The sequence below is a fragment of the Gallinula chloropus genome (assembly GCF_964237585.1).
Source record: "Gallinula chloropus genome assembly, chromosome: 1".
NCBI lineage: Eukaryota > Metazoa > Chordata > Aves > Gruiformes > Rallidae > Gallinula > Gallinula chloropus.
In genome coordinates this window covers 117,212,342-117,231,272 of record NC_140085.1, presented here as the reverse complement: position 1 = coordinate 117,231,272, position 18,931 = coordinate 117,212,342, and the positions used below count along the sequence as shown (strand labels likewise).

Here is an 18,931-nt window from a genome sequence, read left to right as displayed (position 1 = left end):
GGACAAACCCAGACGCAAACAGCTCAGGTTTCACGTACAGCCCGAGTTCTGTCCTTGCTGCGTCGGCACTGGAGCTCACCCTGGGCAGAGGTGAGAGGCAACTCGGGTAAGGGGAGAAAATCAAATCGCCCCCGTTACCAGGTGCTGGCAGCTGCGTGTGGAGAGGCACCGCACCGCACCGGGCAAAGCCGCCGCTTTGCGCAAGGTGACGCCGGTGAAGCGATGCCTTCCCCAGGGAGGGGACTGCATCCCCTGCGCCGCGGCAGGGTGGAGAGCAGCCGCCGCATCGCGCCCGCGGAGCCCCGGTGGCACGGGAGGAGACCTGTCACCGAGTGCGATACGGGAGCCAGGAGACAACCGAGCCCGTGCGAAAGCACCGTACGCGGCGACGAGGCGGCCTCAGACGCGCCCGCGCTGCAGCCCGGGCCCTTCCCGAGCTACAGCGACGCGGGAGGGGCACGGCAGTGCCCGGCTCTCGGGCGGCCGAGGCCGAGCGCAAGGCAACGCGCTTCGAGGCTCGGGCCCGAGCTTCGCCCTCCCCCGGCCCTGCGTCGCCCCGGGGAACCGGAAGCCGCGCGGCCGGCTCTCGGCACCCTACTGCGGGCTGCGGCTCGTCCCAAGCCGGCTGGCGGAAGGGTTGGTCTAGCCGGGGCTGGGGTCTGGCCTCTGGTTCCTGGGACCACCGGCGGCAGCGGCTACTCGGGGGACGGGGGTGGGGAAAGATCGCGCCCCCATCCCGCTAGGGCCGCGCGCTCCCAAGCCAACGGCTGCCCGGCGCGGCCCCGCGCTCAGCGGCCCCGCCCCGCGCTGGGCGGCCCCGCCCACTGGCACTCCGTCACAACCGCCTCGCGCGTGCAATCCTTCCGCGCCCGGGCCTCTAGTTTTTCTCCCCCCGACACACACACACCAGGCGCCTTCGGCTCCTCGCTCGCCCCCCGCCGCCTGCCCCGCACGTTCTCCGCGGTCGCACGCGCGCCCTCCCCCGCCGCCGCGCTCCCGCCCCCGGTCGCCCGCCCGTCCAGGGGAACTACTTTTCCCCCCCCCTCCCGCCTGCCCTCCCCGAGGCGTGCCCGGCGCAGGTGGCAGCGGTGGTGCCGTGGCTGGTGGCGCGGCGGCGATGGCGGAGGCGCTGCCGAGACTGCGCTAAAGCCCCAGCGCGAGGGGGAGGGAAGCCGGAGCGCGAGCGAGGCGGGGGGCGGGGGCGGCTCGCTCCCGCGCGTGGAGGAGAAGGGAGGGAGGGAGTAGGGGGGGCGGTTGGCTGGCGGTTGGCGGTGGGGGGAGGGGCGGCGCTGACAGGGCTATGCCGAGCCGGGCCCTGCCCGCACCAGGCGCTGCCTGAGCCCTAATCCCTGCCCGGGCAGCAACGGTCGCCGCCAGCAGCGATTGTGCCGAGTGAGCGAACAGAGCGGTAGCCGCCGGGCCGGGGCCGCCATGGCCGAGCCCCCGGCCTCTTCCAACTCCGGCGGCGGCGTGTCCCCGCCGCTCATTGAATCAGGTAAAAACCGCCGGGGCGCGAGCGGCCGCGGGCCAGGGCGAGAGCTAGTGCCGGTGCCGCCGCCGCTCCCTGCCGCCATCTTCCTGACCGTGCTTATGAATTACAGTCACCCCGGGGGCTCCCCCCCCCCCCCCCCCGCCCCGGCCCCAGCCAACCCCCCCCACCCCCCGCCCCAGCCAGCCCCGGACTCATCCCCCGTCTCTCCCCGTGTCTCTTGCAGAGCTCTACTTCCTCATAGCTCGGTTCCTGACCACCGGGCCCTGCAGGAGAGCGGTGAAGGTGAGTACAGGGGCGCCGCACGCTCACCTGGGCTCACAGGCTCGCACCCCTCGGCCATTCGCTGCCGCAGAGAGGATCGAAGGGGAGGTGTGAACAGCCGGTCCCCCTTCCCCCCTCCCCCTCCCGAGCCTTTTTGCGGCAGCAGCCGCTTGAGAAGCCGGAGGCTTGCTTGTCCCTAACTCTTATTTTTTTCCTCTTTTTTTCCCTGCAGGTGCTAGTGCAGGAGCTGGAGCAGCACCAGGTCCGTGTGAGCTCTGATGTTCATCTCTCTCGCTGTAGTCAAAAGTTTCCTTTACTTTACAAGTCATTCAAGTTTCTTACACTTTACTGGCCCGACTTTTTCCCCTCCGCACACATTGTTTTGATGTGATCTACCCTTCCTTCCCGTTTAACCGCTCACTGTTTTTCCCCCCTTCGTTTAGTTGCTTCCTAAAAGGTTGGACTGGCAAGGAAACGAGCATTATAGAAGTTACGAAGAATTGGTGAGACTTGATTTTTTTTTTTTTTTAAAGTTTTAATTAGGATGATAACGTTGATGTTAAACCTTTTGCCCTTAAAAGTAGGCCCATAGTTTTACCTTGTAGCTTAATTCCGGCTATGTTAAGATACTGGAGTTATTTGGGAGAGAGCCTTTAATTTCTTTACATTAGACTAACAAAAACACAAGTGGTGTTTTAAATTCAGGATATTGTTTACATAGCAGAGGTGGAGCTTGGCGTTGTGCATTGGTACATGCCACTGCCTACATATAGGGAAGAACCAATCTGAGGCAAGGTTTCATTTCTGAGTTCCATGAGCAAGTTTGTTAACTGTGTTTTGATTTGTCGGTATTTATTTTCTGGTTGGCTTCCTTCATCGGTCCCCTTCAACAGATTAGGAAATGAAATCGCTGTTCAGAAATCAAGGGTTGGCAGTTCTGGTGCCTATGAGTAGGCTCTCTATCTCTGACTACTCACTGGTCATAGCTTTGTTTCTAAATACTGGAAAGATGTGAGTGATCTCTCAGCAGCATGTACTTCATGCTTCCTGCAGTTGATGTAGTTTGCTCTGAACGCTTTCTTTAACTTAGATCTGTTTTGGAATGGAAAGCAGTCTTTCTCTTGGTGTTTCATTTTACCACTTCTTAAATGGCAAAGTATATTTGGCAGTTGCATCTTGTGAAGTGATGGCCTGATGGTGCCTGACCCACTGTGGCTTTACTCTGCTTTATTTTAGTTTGTGTTGTTCTTACTTTTCTCACAAATGTTTATACTCACTTTTCCCTTGTGAAGATTGAGGCGTTTCTGCTTAGTTGACTGACTTCTCTTTTACCCTTCAGTTTGTGTGTTGTAGCTAAATTCCCTTGTCTCTGAGTTGTGTTTGCCTAGACAAGGAATTAATTCCTTTAAAAAACATTTTCTAAAAGTGCTGCTTAAAGCAATAAATGGGATTCCATTTCTTCTACTTGTTAGTGTGGTCAGTTGAGCAAATGGGGTTTTAAATTAATGCTTTAAGTCACTAAAAAGCCTAGTCTTGCTAAACAGGAATACTTTAAAGCTCTGACTTGAATTTAGCAAACATGAAAGTAGTGTTAAGTTTAAAAAGGATTGTTTGGGGGGGGGGGGGGATTGACTGTTTGGGTTGATTTTGACCTCAGTTGTTCTGGCAAAAAGGGATGGTGGTAATTGATGTCACGTGTGGGTGGCTCTGATTTCGGTACATCTTTTTTAACTGTGTTTATTATGCATATATACAGTTGACAGATTAATTCTTTAATATGTGCTGGTTCTACCTTTTCTTACACAATTTAAAGGAAATATCTACACAGGGTAAGAGTATTTCAGAATATCCTGATTAATCTTCTGAAGGATTTTGATTCTGCAGGATTTTGATTCTGCTTTTGAGGGGCCTTGGGAGCCTCTTGTTTTACCACTGGTCTCAGTCTGAATTTGCACAGACCACAGACAGATGCAATCATGTGGTGCAATTACTTCTTTTCCTCTTTGTTCATCATGCAATTGAAGCAAGACTTTAAAATAACTGTTCCTTCCAAAATCTGAGTAAAACCACTTAAAAAGGAAAATAATTGTAAGGTTTTGTATGTGTGCGTTACATTTGGAATATATACTTCCTGATGATGGCATGCTAACAAAGTGGTTTATAACACTTGGCATAAAGTGTGCTGAGCTTTCTGACCAGAATGTCATGGCTCTATACTAATAGAGGAGGCAAAAGAAATTATGAAAAAGCAAATTTTTTAACCTGTGGACTATCAGATATATTTCTCATCATCCACCCTAAACATCTTAATGAGCTGATTTGCTTGGATATATTTGGCTGTGTGCTAAAGATAACTATTTTACTGATACTACCACCTCACTGACCCCCAGGAATACAACCTATACCCCCACAAGCTTTATATGTTACTTGGATTTTTATGATTAAAACAAGTATTAGGTTGTGGCTTAAATTGTGTGTTCTCAATACGCAACATGCATTTGGGCAACTTTTTATTGAGCAGGTAAGACGTGACAGCAGGTGGTATTTGTATTCCCACCATGATGGTGAGATCAGCCTTGTCTGGCCTTTCCTCATCAAAGTTCAGTCAGTAGGCAAGGGAGTAGAATCATGACCACAGCCTGTGTTCTGAGCTTCATGGGCAAGCGTCCACACGTGTGGTGTTGTGGCCCTCTGCTTCCCCTGGGTTGTGTACTGCCTGGCAATAGTCTGGCTGGTGAGGTAGCAGTGTGGCATCTGGGCCTGACTGGCTTTTACGTGGCCAGATCAGAGAGTGAAGGCTGTTTGTGTGCCTGCTGATTCAGACCTTCCTCAACAGTTTAAATTTCTGATTCTGATGGTTTGCTTTACTTGTCTGTGTAAGCTTTACTTCGCATATTTAACTCTGCTTGATTGTCTTTGTAGTTAGGATAGGATTTCTTTTTCCATTGAACTCTCAGGAAAAAAAAAAGGGAGGGGGGGAATAATCAAAAACCACGCACATCTGTTCTTGACAGAGACATCTGAGTGTATGTTTATTATTATGGTTTTTTAGATTGTTAGATGCAGATAGTATGGGATCCTTCCTGAATGGACAGATGACTATGGTGATCCTTTTGGTGTAAGGAAGTAGGGCAGTCTTTGGCTGTGTAGTACTGGTTCTTCAAGGAAACTATTTCCAGAGGGATTGTACTCAAACCTCCTAGACTGCAGTTTACTGGACGAGTACTGTGTGACTGAAATACTAGTTGCATAAATTCTTGTGCTTGGCTGCAACAAGATTCTCCACAATCTTGAGTTATGAAGGCTTTGATTTTATTTTTTATTTTTAATAAAAATAATTGGGTGAATTAGAGAAAGGACCCTCATTGTGGGGTGCTGCACAGATGGGTGCCATGTGTGAACAGTGCGGTAGTAAAATACTGATGTGCAGCAAGTCATTTTACTGCAGTTACTTTTACTACAGCTCTCCCATTCTTGGAGAGTGCTCACAGAGTTTACTAGATCAGAGCTTAACTGAACTGGTTTTGTAAGATGAAATTAAAATTATTTAAACAATGTTTAATATACCTGTGAATATTAATCCTTTTAGACTCATCTGTTCTGCATATATATTTTTTTAAACTTAAATTTCTGTCAGGTGCTGTCCAACAAACATGTGGCTCCAGACCATTTGTTACAAATTTGCAAGCGTATTGGCCCTATTCTGGATAAGGAGATACCACCCAGCATTTCGAGAGTGAATTCCTTACTTGGTGCAGGGAGACAGTCGTTGTTACGTACAGCAAAAGGTATGGTTTGTTTATTATTTGAAACGGGTAGGATACAGTTTCATAAGTATATTGTGAAGACTTTGGAATACTTAGGTGGTGAGCTTTCATGAAAATCTGCCACCGCTTTTGTACTGTGTTTAATCAACCAAAACACCAGCAGTCTGTGTATTTATGGTATAAGTGTATATATTGATTGTTGTGAAGAGAAGGTTTTAAGTCACATCACAAAAATTATTGTTACTCTGAGTGCTGAGACTGCTGAATGTGGTCAGGTTTCAGTGTTACTGCAGAGTAATGAATCATCAGGTCACAGGTGATACTTCTCTAACAGCTCCTGAGGCTCCCAGTAGTATGTTGACCCATGTTGGTTTTGAATCTGTAGCTGTTGTACCATGTTCCATGCAAGCATGAGACAGTAACACCAGGTATCTGAAAGTTTTCTTGGTTAATGCAAATAACACCAAAATTAGTACTTGTGAATTCTGTACATATGCAGGAAGAAAGCCTGTTCCTGTAACTTAAAGGGAGTGGTTTGCAATGCATGAACACATACTTCACTTGATAAAGTAGATTTTAGCTGTAGACTTACGTCTTCAGATATGTTTGTATGAAGTTCTGTTTGGTAGCTAAATGCTTTCATGTGGGACTGGTTTATTGGATACTGTAGTGGTTTTGGTTATCTGTCTGAACTGCTTTAAAGGATGCACACTGGTTGTCAGTGACTGTCCTCTCCTGAAAATCAGGACTGTGGTTATTTCAGCATGAGTCTGTCAAAATAAAGAAGAATTTTTAAGAATTGCAGAATTGGCAGGTTGGAAGTGACTTCTCGATACCAAGTTAAACAAATTTGGACTACTGAATATTTATTGAATATTCATGAGCATGTTAAGTCTTAAATGCCTTGCACTCAGAATGGGTAGGAAAAAATTCAGTTGAAAAGCTACCTTTGTGTTACAGAGTTCGGTGGGTGGTTGAGGTTTTTTCCCTCCTTATGATACTCTATTAAATGGATTTTTCTCTCCTCTGACACTATACTGTTCATGAAAAGTTTTGTAGCATTTGGTGTTCCTGCTTGGGTTGGTTTTTTTTTTTCAGTTGTTTCAGTACCTATAGCTATGGTTTTTGTCATGTTTTGGGTCTTCAACTCTTGGCATTTTTAATTTGTACTTAGAACAGATTTCAACCACTTGGTTTTACAGATTGCAGGAACACTGTTTGGAAGGGCTCTGCATTTGCTGCTCTTCACAGAGGAAGACCTCCTGAAATTCCTGTGAACTATGGCACACCACCTAATCTTGGTAAGCTCAACACTCCTCACTGTGGTTGTGAGTGCATAATGTGTATTTTGGCTTTGCTGCGACACTGAAAAATATACCTCAGAACTGGATCTGGAGGCTTATCTGGAGAACTTCATATGACTTGAGTGGAGTTATGTATTGGGTACAAAGGTCTGCTCAGAGCACTAGTGAGACCATAGCCTCTATATGACATCTTTATCTTTTATAAAGGCCCTGGGTTGAGTAGATAAACCTACAGAAAATAAAAATAATTCTCTTTTAGATAGAAAAGCTCTTGTGTGATTGAGGGTATAGAAAGCCACTGGAAAATAAAGATTACATTTAGGCCATCGTGTTTAGGGACTTCGTTAGCTCTCGTGTAGAGGCTGAAGTTTTGACTGGACCAAGTTTAAATACTGTTTTGCTTTTATACATACAGAAGTTGCAAATGTGAAAAGCCCTGGCGTTATGAAATCTGAAAGTTACTTTTAGAAAATCTTTAAGTGATGTATTAGTGGAAGTGAAATAAAATCATGGTTTAGAATAGAACTGTTTTAAACCTTAGTATGTTTATTTTTTGTTTTCTTCATATTCTAGTGGAAGTATATCGAGCAAAACAATTAACTGGATATGCAAAGTTCAGTACTTCATTTCCAGGAAGTATGTATCAGCATGTCAAGATGCACAGACGCATTCTCGGCCACCTTTCATCTGTATATTGCGTTGCATTCGATAGGACTGGACATAGAATATTCACTGTGAGTTGACTGAAAAAAATCTAAATCTGAAAAGAGTGCTAGATGGAAGCAAGGAAAAGAACTTTTTGAAATGCATGTTATGCCAGAACTTCTTTAGGTGGAGATCAGCAGCGTTAAAACGTCGCTGATGAGCTCAGTCGCCATGCTTAAGTAGAACAATTTGATGTAATTACAGGCCAAAGCATGCAAGAATGTACCCCGTCAGGTGTTAACATCAATGTAGGAGCTTTATTCAGCGATGTAGTTCAATTGGCCCTTGCCAGTACTGTAAGGAACCCCCTCAAACTTAGCCCAGACTTCTTGCATTATATGGTACAGATCTGTGGCAATTTCAGTGTAATCCTCAACCATAAATGAACGTTTAAAAATGTTGGTTGTATGGCTTTGTAGGCTGCATAAGTGGAAAGATACGGAGTTTTAAATAGACGTGTAATTTACCAAGCTGTTGTTAGGAAACCTAAAACTTATATCCTGCATGTCTTTGAAGATCGTTGCTGACTGTAATAAATATTTCTTTCTAGGGCTCAGATGACTGTTTGGTGAAGATTTGGTCAACTCATAATGGCAGGTTATTTGCCACATTGCGAGGACATTCAGCAGAGATTTCCGATATGGCTGTCAATTATGAAAACACTATGATTGCAGCTGGGAGCTGTGATAAGATGATCAGAGTGTGGTGCCTGAGAACCTGCGCACCGGTTGCGGTCCTCCATGGACACACAGGGTCAATTACCTCATTACAGGTATGGGGGTTTTAAGTGTTTATATTGAACCATAGATAATGTAGATGGATTCTAAGAAGCTGCCAGCCTGTGTAACTGAAAGAGAATCGTACTTGGCAGCATGGTGTGGAAAGTTTGAAGGTATTTTAATCAAATAGCAGAAAACAAGAAAAAATCTGAGCAAAAAAAGAAAAGATGCTGTTGCACCTGATTTCGTAAGTTTAAAGTCTGCTTTAGCAGTAGGATTTAGATTGATGGGATATCAGTATGATAGCTGAGGGTGAGAAATAGCCGCTTTCCTCGCTTGCATTGAAACCAAGGAACATAGTTATTGAGTTCTTTACATCAATAGAGGCTTCTAGCTTTGTGTTACAGCTTCTTGAAAAGGAAGATTGGTACCTTGTTTTCTGTTTGTGGACAAAAAGTACTTGGTGGCTGCTCTTACCAGTTTAAGAAGCAGCTTGCCAAGCATATCTGACTTTTTCATGTCTAAGTGCGAGGAACCCATGGTCTGTTTTCCATGAACGCTGGCATGTGAACTGCAAATAACTTCAACTGTGCCTGTCACTGTGGTTTTCACATGTCTGATGATATTTCTGTGTTACTACCTGTGGGAATATTAAAATCTGAACATGTAAATACTGATGTCAAAAACAAGTCAAAACCACAGTAAAAACCTACTTTGAAATACAAAATTTCCTTGTTTCTTTGAAATTCCTGACTATTTAACTGATGGTAATGACAGCAGTCCTTCATTAAAAAAAAATCACTACCTGTAATATTTCAGCTGTTATAAGAAAAAAGTATTTCTGGTAAATGTTGTGTCCTCCTACTGTTTGTTCCTGGAGGTGTGGTATGCTGGTTCTTGTGGACGAGTGATCTGCTCCAGCATATGATTCTTACAACTTCTGTGGTGTGGGTATTTGTCTTAATTTCAAAAATACAAGTTATTTCAGAAGCACAAAGATGCTTGGTGTGACACTTCGATTGGAAGGCGATGTGATGCTTTATGTGCTATTGGTAGTCCTTTGGATTTAGTCCCATTTCAGCCTTTGTAATTGCTTATTTAACAGATAAACTGGTAGCTCATTGTCCTGATGGGCTGTGTTTGCCAATGAGTCAAAAAGGCTTATGTTGGGGGGTGTAGAGTGGCTTCCTGCCACCTTGTGAAATTCAGTACAAAAAATAATGTTGCAGTTTTCTCAAAAATGTGGTCTCCATATTCACAGAGTTTCTGTGGCAGTCACTACATTTTTTCTTTCTTTGTTTTTTAATGGCAAGGCACTTAAGTCATGTTTCTTTTATTGTAATATGGTGGATGTTTTGTGTTCTTAATAGTACTGTAATTGTAACATGTACCATTTATATGGCCATTCCAACAGCAGTAGTAGTAACCGAACAGTTCACAGAACACAAGTTGGTTAAAGTTTTCTGAAGGCATTTCTGTGCATGGCAATTAATCCATGTCTTAAAGAAGTACCTGTGAGGACTTCCTACAAATTCATATGTCGTGCTGGATTACGTGTGCTTGGACTGTCTTATAACTGATGCTCTGCTTAATTATCAAATTTTAAAAGTAAGCCTGTCTAGCAAAGCTTCCGTTTTCTTCATTCAGTCAGCTCTGTTCATTACTTCATTAAAGTTTGTCAGCAAATTAATGGCTGTGGTTAGTTAGGACTTCATTAACAAAACATTGAAGGAATTGGCTTTATATAATGCAATAATTGAAACATAGACCACAAACTTATTTTAAAGCATAGGAGCTTTATTTTGTAATTATTAAAAATGATGGTTATCAACAGCTGCTTTAGCAGCTTTAGCTGAAAAATTCGAGTGAATCTAAGTTTTATATTAACATTGTTAGAAGATTATAAATTTATCTTTCAGTGTGTGTCTGATTTTACTTTCTTGTCTTTAGTTTAGTCCAATGGTGAAAGGCTCCATGCGATATATGGTCTCTACTGGTGCTGATGGAACTGTTTGCTTTTGGCAGTGGGATACAGACTCCATGAAATTCAAGTATGTAAATGGGTAGCTGATTACTCTGTGTCATACTGTGCTTGATTAAAGTAATTTGAGGGCTTTTAACTGGCTAAAAATGTTTTATTTTCTGTGATTATAAAAATGTGGAAATACTCTATTATGTAATTACTTTAAACACCATTATTAGCTATATCCTTTACAAATTTGTTACTCTGTTGTCCTGGGAGATTAGTCAGGAAATGCATTCACTTCTTACTATACTGAGTACAAGTGTAGGGCATCTCGAATTGCTGCAAGTATAAATACGTTGGAAAAGTGTAATAAGGCTTTTTGTCTGTGTGTTCCACAGTCCTGTAGTTTTAGGATGTCTCTTACAGGACTGGCGTGCAGAGTATGTTCAGGATAGTCTTTGAGTGTTTCATATGCGATTGCTGCTTATTTGGGAAAAAACAGTATTATTGGAAAGAAGAGATCTGGGGTGATCAGTCTGTGTCTAGTGTTTTGCCAATAACGGTTATTGTTTTAAAATAATCCATTTTACATTAGAGTAGCTATTAAAAAAAACCAAACCAAAAAACAGTACTTTAGAAAGCAGAAGATTATTTTGCTTTTTAAGTCAAACTTGTGATCTTATGATAGTAGAGTTGCAGCAGAAACTATAAAAGGCATAGTTTCACCTGAAGAATCTTTCAGGGCTGTAAGTCATAGAAGGAGAATGTTTTAAACTGGATCCTTAATTATTCTCCTTCTAAAATTAACTTAGAGGACCGTATGAGGTCTGAGCATTGTTTAAATTAGTTTAAGCGTTGGTATGTCTCAAAGCAGCATTCTTACAATTAGAATTTCTCTGCTGTATATCATAGAAACATGAGAAGTAGTCTCACACTGAAGGTCTCATAATTTCCTTTGATAACCAGAAAGCAAACAGAAAAGCAGTAGAATAATGAGTGGAAACCTGCAAGTGGCACAGTTTGCTGCATTTCTCCTTACTGTACTACTTAGTAGTTCCTTTCTGTGGGATTGTGACCGTGTGAACTGGAAGACTGTACATGACTTGCAGACCAGGAAACCAGTCTTTTAAAACCACTGTGTACACAGTGTTGCAAAACTTATTTACTTCTGTAAAGTTTTATGATTTCGCACAACATTCTGCAGAAAGAGTATTTGGGGGGTCCCAGGTTATGTGCTATTGGTGGTTTATGTCATGAGGGCCAGGGTTTAGTACTTTGTGGATGTGTTGTGAAGGGCATGAATTGCACTTGGAGAAGGATGAGAGAGAATAAACGTTTTTTGGCATGTCATGTTACCCTTGGTAGGTAAATAGCATATTGCAGGAAAAGTCGTAAGCTTTGTGGGCTTCAGATTTCTTTTGTGTATGGTAAAGATGAGCCTTACTACTCATCCTCCTGCACAAGACTTGCAGATGCTACTGTATGTATTGAAGAAGTAGCTATTAGGTAGAAGTTTGAAGAACATACCTGTATGTTTTGAAATGTTGATAAAAGCCAAGTGTTGTGTGGCATATCCTGTTTAAAGCATCTTTTCTTTTTAAGCAATCGGCCAGTGAAATTCACAGAGAAACCTAGACCAGGAGTTCAGATGCTCTGTTCTTCATTCAGTGTAGGTAAGTCATGTACAGACTGACTTAACTTGGTGATTTCTCTTCGTTCTTCGTAAGTAGTTATTACAATACTCTGGTTGTGGCAGCTTTAAAATACACATGACCAGCAGCTGTGTAATAACAAATTGCATATACATGTATTGTTAGCATATGACATAGTCCAATAGCCTTCCACTGTTAGCTAAAGCAAGTCACATTATTTAAGTGATAACAATTTTCCTTTTTGCCATTGGTGTTTTTACAGAAGTCACCTGATGCTTGTTTACTTTTTATCCATCTTTACTGGATTTTTATTTTTGTTTAGTCTCTTGGTATAATGTCAGGGATTTACAGAATTGTTCATTGGGGTATCTTAGATAACCAACAGTGGAAGGGGTTACTGCCAGTAGTAGGAGCTCCAGTTTCTGTGCCATTTGTATGTGGAAGTGGTCATTAAGATCTCTCCTTTCTTAAGGATCCACAAATGTATCCATAAATGTGCTTTCCTCCTGCCTTGTAGTCTTTCATTCTCAACATGTGGGTGACTTGGGGGAAGGCTTACTGCTACCAGGCAGTGTGAACATTAGAAGAAACCTGGGAATTCCAGAAATAAAATACAAATCAAAGTGTATCTTGCTGTCATTGCCAGAATATAGCCCTGGGTTCTGTTTGGGGTTTTTTTTGTTTGTTTGGTGGGAGGTGGAGGGTTGACAGCACTTACAGGTCCCAAGAGGCAGATTTTAGTGTTGCTGCTGCCACAGCTAAATGCTGGTTTCCTTATGCTTCTGCCCAGTTTTGAAGCAATTCACATGTCACAAATGGGATATATGCTACAGTAAAAGTCATCTAGATGATTCTGATGATGACTAGCTATACTCCTCATAAAGCTTTTGTGCACAATTAGTAGTGTTTGATGTTTCAGCATTCCCCTAGTTATGTGGGTTTTTAACCTTTGTAACACAGAATATGACTACTTATTTTTACTATGGCTGAGAGAGCTTTCTGGGGCAGGAGAAGGATTTCTTTCTGCTTCTCTGTGTCAGTGGAAGAGCATGAATAGTGTTACTCTTAAGATAACAATTACTATTTTAACCTGGCGTCTGACAAATATTGATGATCTCTTTTAATTTATTATACGGTACCTTAATTATTGTTTGATTTTTACAGGTGGTATGTTTTTAGCAACTGGCAGCACTGACCATGTCATCAGGATGTATTTTTTTGGCTCTGAAACACCTGAGAAAATAGCTGAATTGGAAAGCCATGCTGTACGTAAGACAATGAAATGTATTAGTCACTTGAAGCTGCATTGAAGTTGCAAGTTAATGTTGTGAGTCTGTAGTGTTGTTCTTCTATGGAATATTTTTAGAAATTATGCAGAACTTCAGCCAATCATCCCAATATGACTTGAACACTTTAAAAAGGCTGGAATGTATCAAGATGATGTTTAGAATTCTGTCTTTCCAACTGGGTGGAATGTATATCTCTAACTGTAAAGTGTGTGTCTTACTCAGTTGCTTCCCTCCGATGCAACTGTGTTGAGCCACCCACATTCTATATGCTGTACACAGGAAATAGATAGGCCGAGAACGTGGATTTCATTCCTCAAGTTATTTACTGTTTCAAACCTCTTGTGTTAAATCTTTAAATGGGATTCAGTTTCCAGAATTTTACTTCTGTTCACTTGACCTTCATTCACATATTCAGTGGCTGTGCAACCTACTTTATACTTCCTAACTAAGAAGTCAGATTGCTGTTTTAGATTACATACAGCCCATGGGGAAACAATGTCTGTGGTCTGTCTTTACTAGCTTTTTTGATATAACTGATACCTGTTAGGAAAAGAACTTCCAGATAAAACAGTCTCATTTTTTTATTTGTGTACCTTAATTTATCAGATTCTGTCTTTTAAGGAATGTTAAGGTTGACACTTTAATACTCATCATGGTCATTTTGTTTGCCTTGATAGGTTTTCTTTACTACTGAGTCTGACTTTAACAATTTGTGTCATGGTGATAGTGCGTGATGAATACATATTTTGTATGTAGAGAAGTCCTTCAGCTTTGTAGACAAACTGATCAGAGTGTACTGTCTACTTTCCTGTAGTTTTCTGTTGTGTTGAGTAATAACTAATTGTGTATTTCTTCAAGGAATGTGCAAGTATGAGTGGGAACAACAGATTCCTCTTGATTGTAGTTGGCTTAGGATATTGGCAATATTCAAATATGAATTAATTGACTGCCAGTTTAGTAATGGACAGTTACTTTATCTGTCAGGCCTTCGCATTTAGTTGGGACTTTTTTAAAAAGCTTATATTTTAAATGCGTTTGATTTAGTGAATTCTGGTATTTGCTGGACTTTGTTCACATTGCAGGTAAAACTTACATTCTACAATATGCCATTTTTTCATTCTTTCAGCTTTTGCCAGTTGGAGATTTGACAAAACCTTATTTCCTGTTTAAAAAAAATAATTTCTAACAATTGTACTTTTCCTTACAGGACAAAGTTGACAGCATTCAATTTTCTAACAGTGGTGATAGGTATGTTGAAAGATGCTCCAGTGTGAACAAATAATACATTCTTTTGGAATTACTGGTCTTGCCTGAGGTTTCCAGTAAGAAAATGACACATATTTAGAACTCAGAGGGGAAATTTGGACTAATCCAGGAGACTGTAGTTATATTTCGGCTGTCTGTCTCAGCTTTCTACTAATCTTTGATAGACAATACCTTTGAAGTGGGTGGGGTTTTATTTACCTGGAGGAATGTTACTGCTTTTTAACAAACCTGACACATTTATGGTGTCATAAACCTCCTCTTCCCCCTTTTTTCAGTTTCAGGAAGTATTAGGTCAAAATAGGAAATGGGAAAATGCAATGCAAGTAGTCTAAAATAAGTTTTAATAATTTTTGTTTTTCTATCCCAGTGTTGTTGGTGGTTTGTTGTTTGTTTGGTTTTTTTTTTTAAGGAAGTGGATTTAACAGAATTTTACAGAGTAGATTGAGTGAAGATTTACTTGTCTTTGGGGCCATCATGTTGCATTCATCCATCCATGTTGGTTGCATGGATTACTTTTCAAGGCAGTACCAAAAAAAACCCCACAACAAACAAAACTTAAAGATAGAAAGACAGAACACCTATTTCCAACCCCTTGCCATGGGCACAGATACCCTCCCTTAGACCAGTTTGCCCAAAGCCCCATCCAGCCTGACCCTGAACACTGCCAGGGAGGGGCAACCACAGCTTCCCTGGGCAAATTTCTAGACGTTTTCTAGGTGAAACTGTGGAAGATGTTGAAGATTTAGAATGATTATTCAAGCGAGTCACAGCAAATTAGAGCTCAGTCAGGATATACCTAGCATGCAAGCTTTTTCTGTGGGAGGCATAATAACTATCTTTCTTTGGGTTGTGATTCATGGATTAGGGAGATTATCTTTGCATGTCATAGAGTGTTTCAGTTCCTGTCTCCAGGAATTTCCATTCTTCTGCATCAGTAGCTCATGAAATGGAAGCCTGAACTGCTGTGGTTGACACCTTGGTATCTTAAAGTAAACCACTGGTGGTCTTCTCTTTTATGCACAGTTGTGTGTGGGAGCAACTGAGGTTTGCTCTACTGAGCTGTTCTTGCTTCTATTTCAGTGTCTGATACTCTACAATGTGTAACACCACCACAAATAAAGTGAATATACTTTAAAGAAAATTCTTCTGAGGATTAACTGTCTTTTAAACTTTCTCAAGGTTCATAAGTGGCAGTAGAGATGGAACAGCTCGAATCTGGCGTTTTGAGCAAGCAGAATGGAGGAGTATTTTGTTGGATATGTCTGATCGATTGCCAGGGTAGGTGATGTGTTGTCCTTACTTATTGTGTAAGGTCATGAAAGTTTAAAAAAGAACCCTCATCAAGCGCTCTTGACTTGCAGTCAAGGCTTAGCGGTACTATGGTGGTGTGGTCTTTGAGGGAGTGAAATTAATGTTCTGGTCATGTAATAACTTTCTAAATTTTAGTCAGTGCTTGAGTAACCACATAAATACCTATATAGCTTTCAAATGTACACTGTGCCAAATCATTACATTTCCTTTGTTAAGGAAAAATGTTAACATAAAATGCAATAGATCTTCTGTATCTGGATTTCAGTTACACACCTGACATGACACAAGAGAAATATTTTTAGATTAGAAAAATAAGGTAGATAATAACCACTTTCCAGAACATGTGAGGACAGGTAATAGGTGGGTTTCATCAAGGACTGATGTTGCTGGCCATTTTGATTCTTTTTTACTTTTAAAGAGCATATTAATGAAATATGCTGGTTCCACACAGGTTGCATAGGTGAAGATTAGGGTGTTACAGGGCATTGAGTAAACTTGGAGGGTAGATGACTTAGAGTGGTACAGAATGTTCAGTCAACTTTTGCAGATACAAAACCAAAATGAAATTATAGATAATTAAATGGGGGGCAGGGAGGGAACACCAAACACAAAATGAAACCTTGGGTGTAGTAGTTGATTGGAGGGTGATCACAAGCTCTTGTGATGCATCCATGAAAAAAAAAAAAGGAGGAAGTATTAATATTTGAAATTTGACTGTGGCATCTTCCTGAGTTAATACGTATGACTGTACTTGTGTATAATTGAGAGAGTATTTGTAAGAGAGGCCACTAGTTGATGTGGAATATAGATAATGCTGTCTGACAGTGTGTTTCAAAGAAAGGTTATTCCTTTGGTTGACTAAAATGCTGAGAGGGGGTGATACAATATCCTGTGAATGTATTTTGGGGAGAGAAGAGAGGAAACAGATTGAAGTTAATGCAGAATATTATCCTCAATACAATAATGTTGGGAATCAGATAATAAGAAAAAGTGTAACTAACATAGAGGTTAGTTTCTAAAACAGAGTTAGTTGGAAAGCTTCACTGTAAAAAGTCCAGATTTTTAAAAGAATTTTGTTAGGACTCTAATTGTAATTTCTATGGAAACGGGAAGCCTTTTTGCCTTGCATCTCAAATGGGAAAGAGGTTGCTAGGGCCTAATAAGTGTTCTAGCAGTCCAGATTTGCTTTATAGCTGATTGTTCTAAGAGGAATGAACTTTATGGAAGAAGTTTCAAAACAAATTTAATTGTTAACTTACCTTCTCTTGCCTGATTGTTAACATGGGAAAACAGGTTAGTTTGTGTATTTGAAATCAAAATGGTCTAATTAAAAGTCTTTCCTGCCTGTTCAATGTTTTAAAAACAGTGATGCATGTTCAGAAGAAGACAAATTTATGAAGCCTAAAGTAACCATGATAGCTTGGAACCAGAATGATAACTATGTTGTTACGGCTGTGAATAACCATCTGCTCAAAGTTTGGAATTCCTGTACAGGGCAGTTGCTTCATGACTTGGTGGTACGTAATGTTACTTGCTTTCTGAAGTAGGTGGGCCTGCAATGACGTGTGTGTGCTGGTTTCATAATTAGAAGTGACTTTTCTTGAGAGCTCTATATGATTGTTAATGTCAGTGTAGTGTTTCTTGGATTGATTTTTTTTTTTGACAAAACTAGCTGCTTCCTTCTAATTTTGAACCATCCTTGTCCTATCTGCTGTGTTGAACTTGTGTCTCCTGTAGAATAAATAAAAGTCTCTGTGCAGTAACATAGTTCCCTGTGGAATAGTTCTGTCCTATGGCAAAAGCTCTGTTAGAATGATAAAATCTTTCTGGCTACCTGGGATTTTGCCCTACTTGTGTGCCACAGGTAGTAGTCCACATAGATGCACTGTGGAATTTCTGAAAGTCTATGTATTGTTGGGGGCAGCTTGTAGGGGTTTAATTTTCCAAAAGCGTGACTGTGAGGAGAGGATAGTACAGTGCTTTAGGCTTTACTGTAAATATCCTACTGATGTGGGTTTATGTTCTCTTCTTTGCATGTGATGTGCGATTTTTAAATTCTAGGGGCATGCAGATGAAGTATTTGTTTTGGAGACCCATCCTTTTGATTCCAGGATAATGCTGTCTGCGGGTCATGATGGCAACATCTTTATATGGGACATTACCAAAGGCACGAAAACAAAGCATTATTTTAACATGGTAAGTCCTTTTCTAAACTCTTTTTTCTTTTCTTTTTTTTTTTTTTTCCTCAACACAGCAGTGTGGTCACCAACATGCACACGCCCTGCACTTTTTGGGGAAAAAAACCCCCACCAAATCACAAGCAACAAAACCCCACCAAACCCCAACCCAACCAGCAACATTTATTAGTTTTTTTTCCCTAGAGCTTTTTTTTTAACCTTTTAACTTCAGCCCAGTGACAGGTGATAGGACAAGGGGAAATGGCACGAAGCTGTGCCAGGGCAGGTTCAGATTAGATGTCGGGAAAAACTTCTTTACTGAAAGAGTTGTTGGGGTGTGGAACAGGCTGCCCAGGGATAGGGTTGAGTCACCATCCCTGGATGTGTTTAAAAAAAGGGTAGATCAGGTACTTAGGGACATGGTTTAGCTTAGGACAGGAATGGCTGGACTTGGTGATCTTAAAGGTCTTTTGCAACCTTGTGATTCTCTGATTCTTGAAGGTGAAAATTTACAGTTGGGTGTGAGGAATGAGGGAGCAGGGCAGGACTTCGTTGTCTGAGCTTTTCAGACTTTTATCAGGACTTATCAGTCTGTGAGGTGTTGTGAATAGCTGACACCAGGCTTTTCCACTTCTTAATAAAGATCTTGCTCCTCATTCATAGTAACCTTTTTCTGTAACTGAGATGAGACGGAAAGGTCCTGCTTTAGACAATCAATTCAAGAGTCTTATGGACAAATACTTTTATTTTTGACTTCATTTAAAACAATAATATTACTACCATAAGCATTAATAGATTGGTGCTGTTCTTGAAGAGCTCCCATGACATTCCCTCCATTTGATAGCTCATGATTAACACTTTATAAGAGGCTTTTTTCTCTGCGACTTAAATTGTGATCCATTTAATCTTTTTTTTTTTTTTCCTGGTTACAGTCAATATGAAGTGACCTTTTTTCTTTAGCTTTAAGATTCCCTGTGCTTTTCTTGAAAGTGGTTTAACAAAATCAGTACATGCTAGGTGCA

General features: G+C 41.5%; 1 protein-coding gene across 1 annotated transcript in view; it reads left to right on the top strand.

Annotated features, from left to right (window-relative positions):
• Positions 1-1,431: 1,431 nt before the first annotated feature.
• Positions 1,432-18,931, top strand: part of BRWD1 (bromodomain and WD repeat domain containing 1) — a gene marked incomplete at its 5' end in the record, with an annotated part of 50,590 nt that continues 33,090 nt past the window's right edge. The window contains 15 exons of the mRNA XM_084277969.1: positions 1,432-1,495; positions 1,716-1,774; positions 1,986-2,015; positions 2,197-2,256; positions 5,391-5,541; positions 6,723-6,821; positions 7,398-7,558; positions 8,080-8,301; positions 10,199-10,299; positions 11,817-11,887; positions 13,031-13,131; positions 14,363-14,403; positions 15,601-15,699; positions 17,099-17,249; positions 17,794-17,928. Of these exons, the coding sequence (XP_084134095.1) occupies positions 1,432-1,495; positions 1,716-1,774; positions 1,986-2,015; positions 2,197-2,256; positions 5,391-5,541; positions 6,723-6,821; positions 7,398-7,558; positions 8,080-8,301; positions 10,199-10,299; positions 11,817-11,887; positions 13,031-13,131; positions 14,363-14,403; positions 15,601-15,699; positions 17,099-17,249; positions 17,794-17,928 (1,545 nt within the window). The remainder of the gene's footprint in view (positions 1,496-1,715; positions 1,775-1,985; positions 2,016-2,196; positions 2,257-5,390; positions 5,542-6,722; positions 6,822-7,397; positions 7,559-8,079; positions 8,302-10,198; positions 10,300-11,816; positions 11,888-13,030; positions 13,132-14,362; positions 14,404-15,600; positions 15,700-17,098; positions 17,250-17,793; positions 17,929-18,931) is intronic.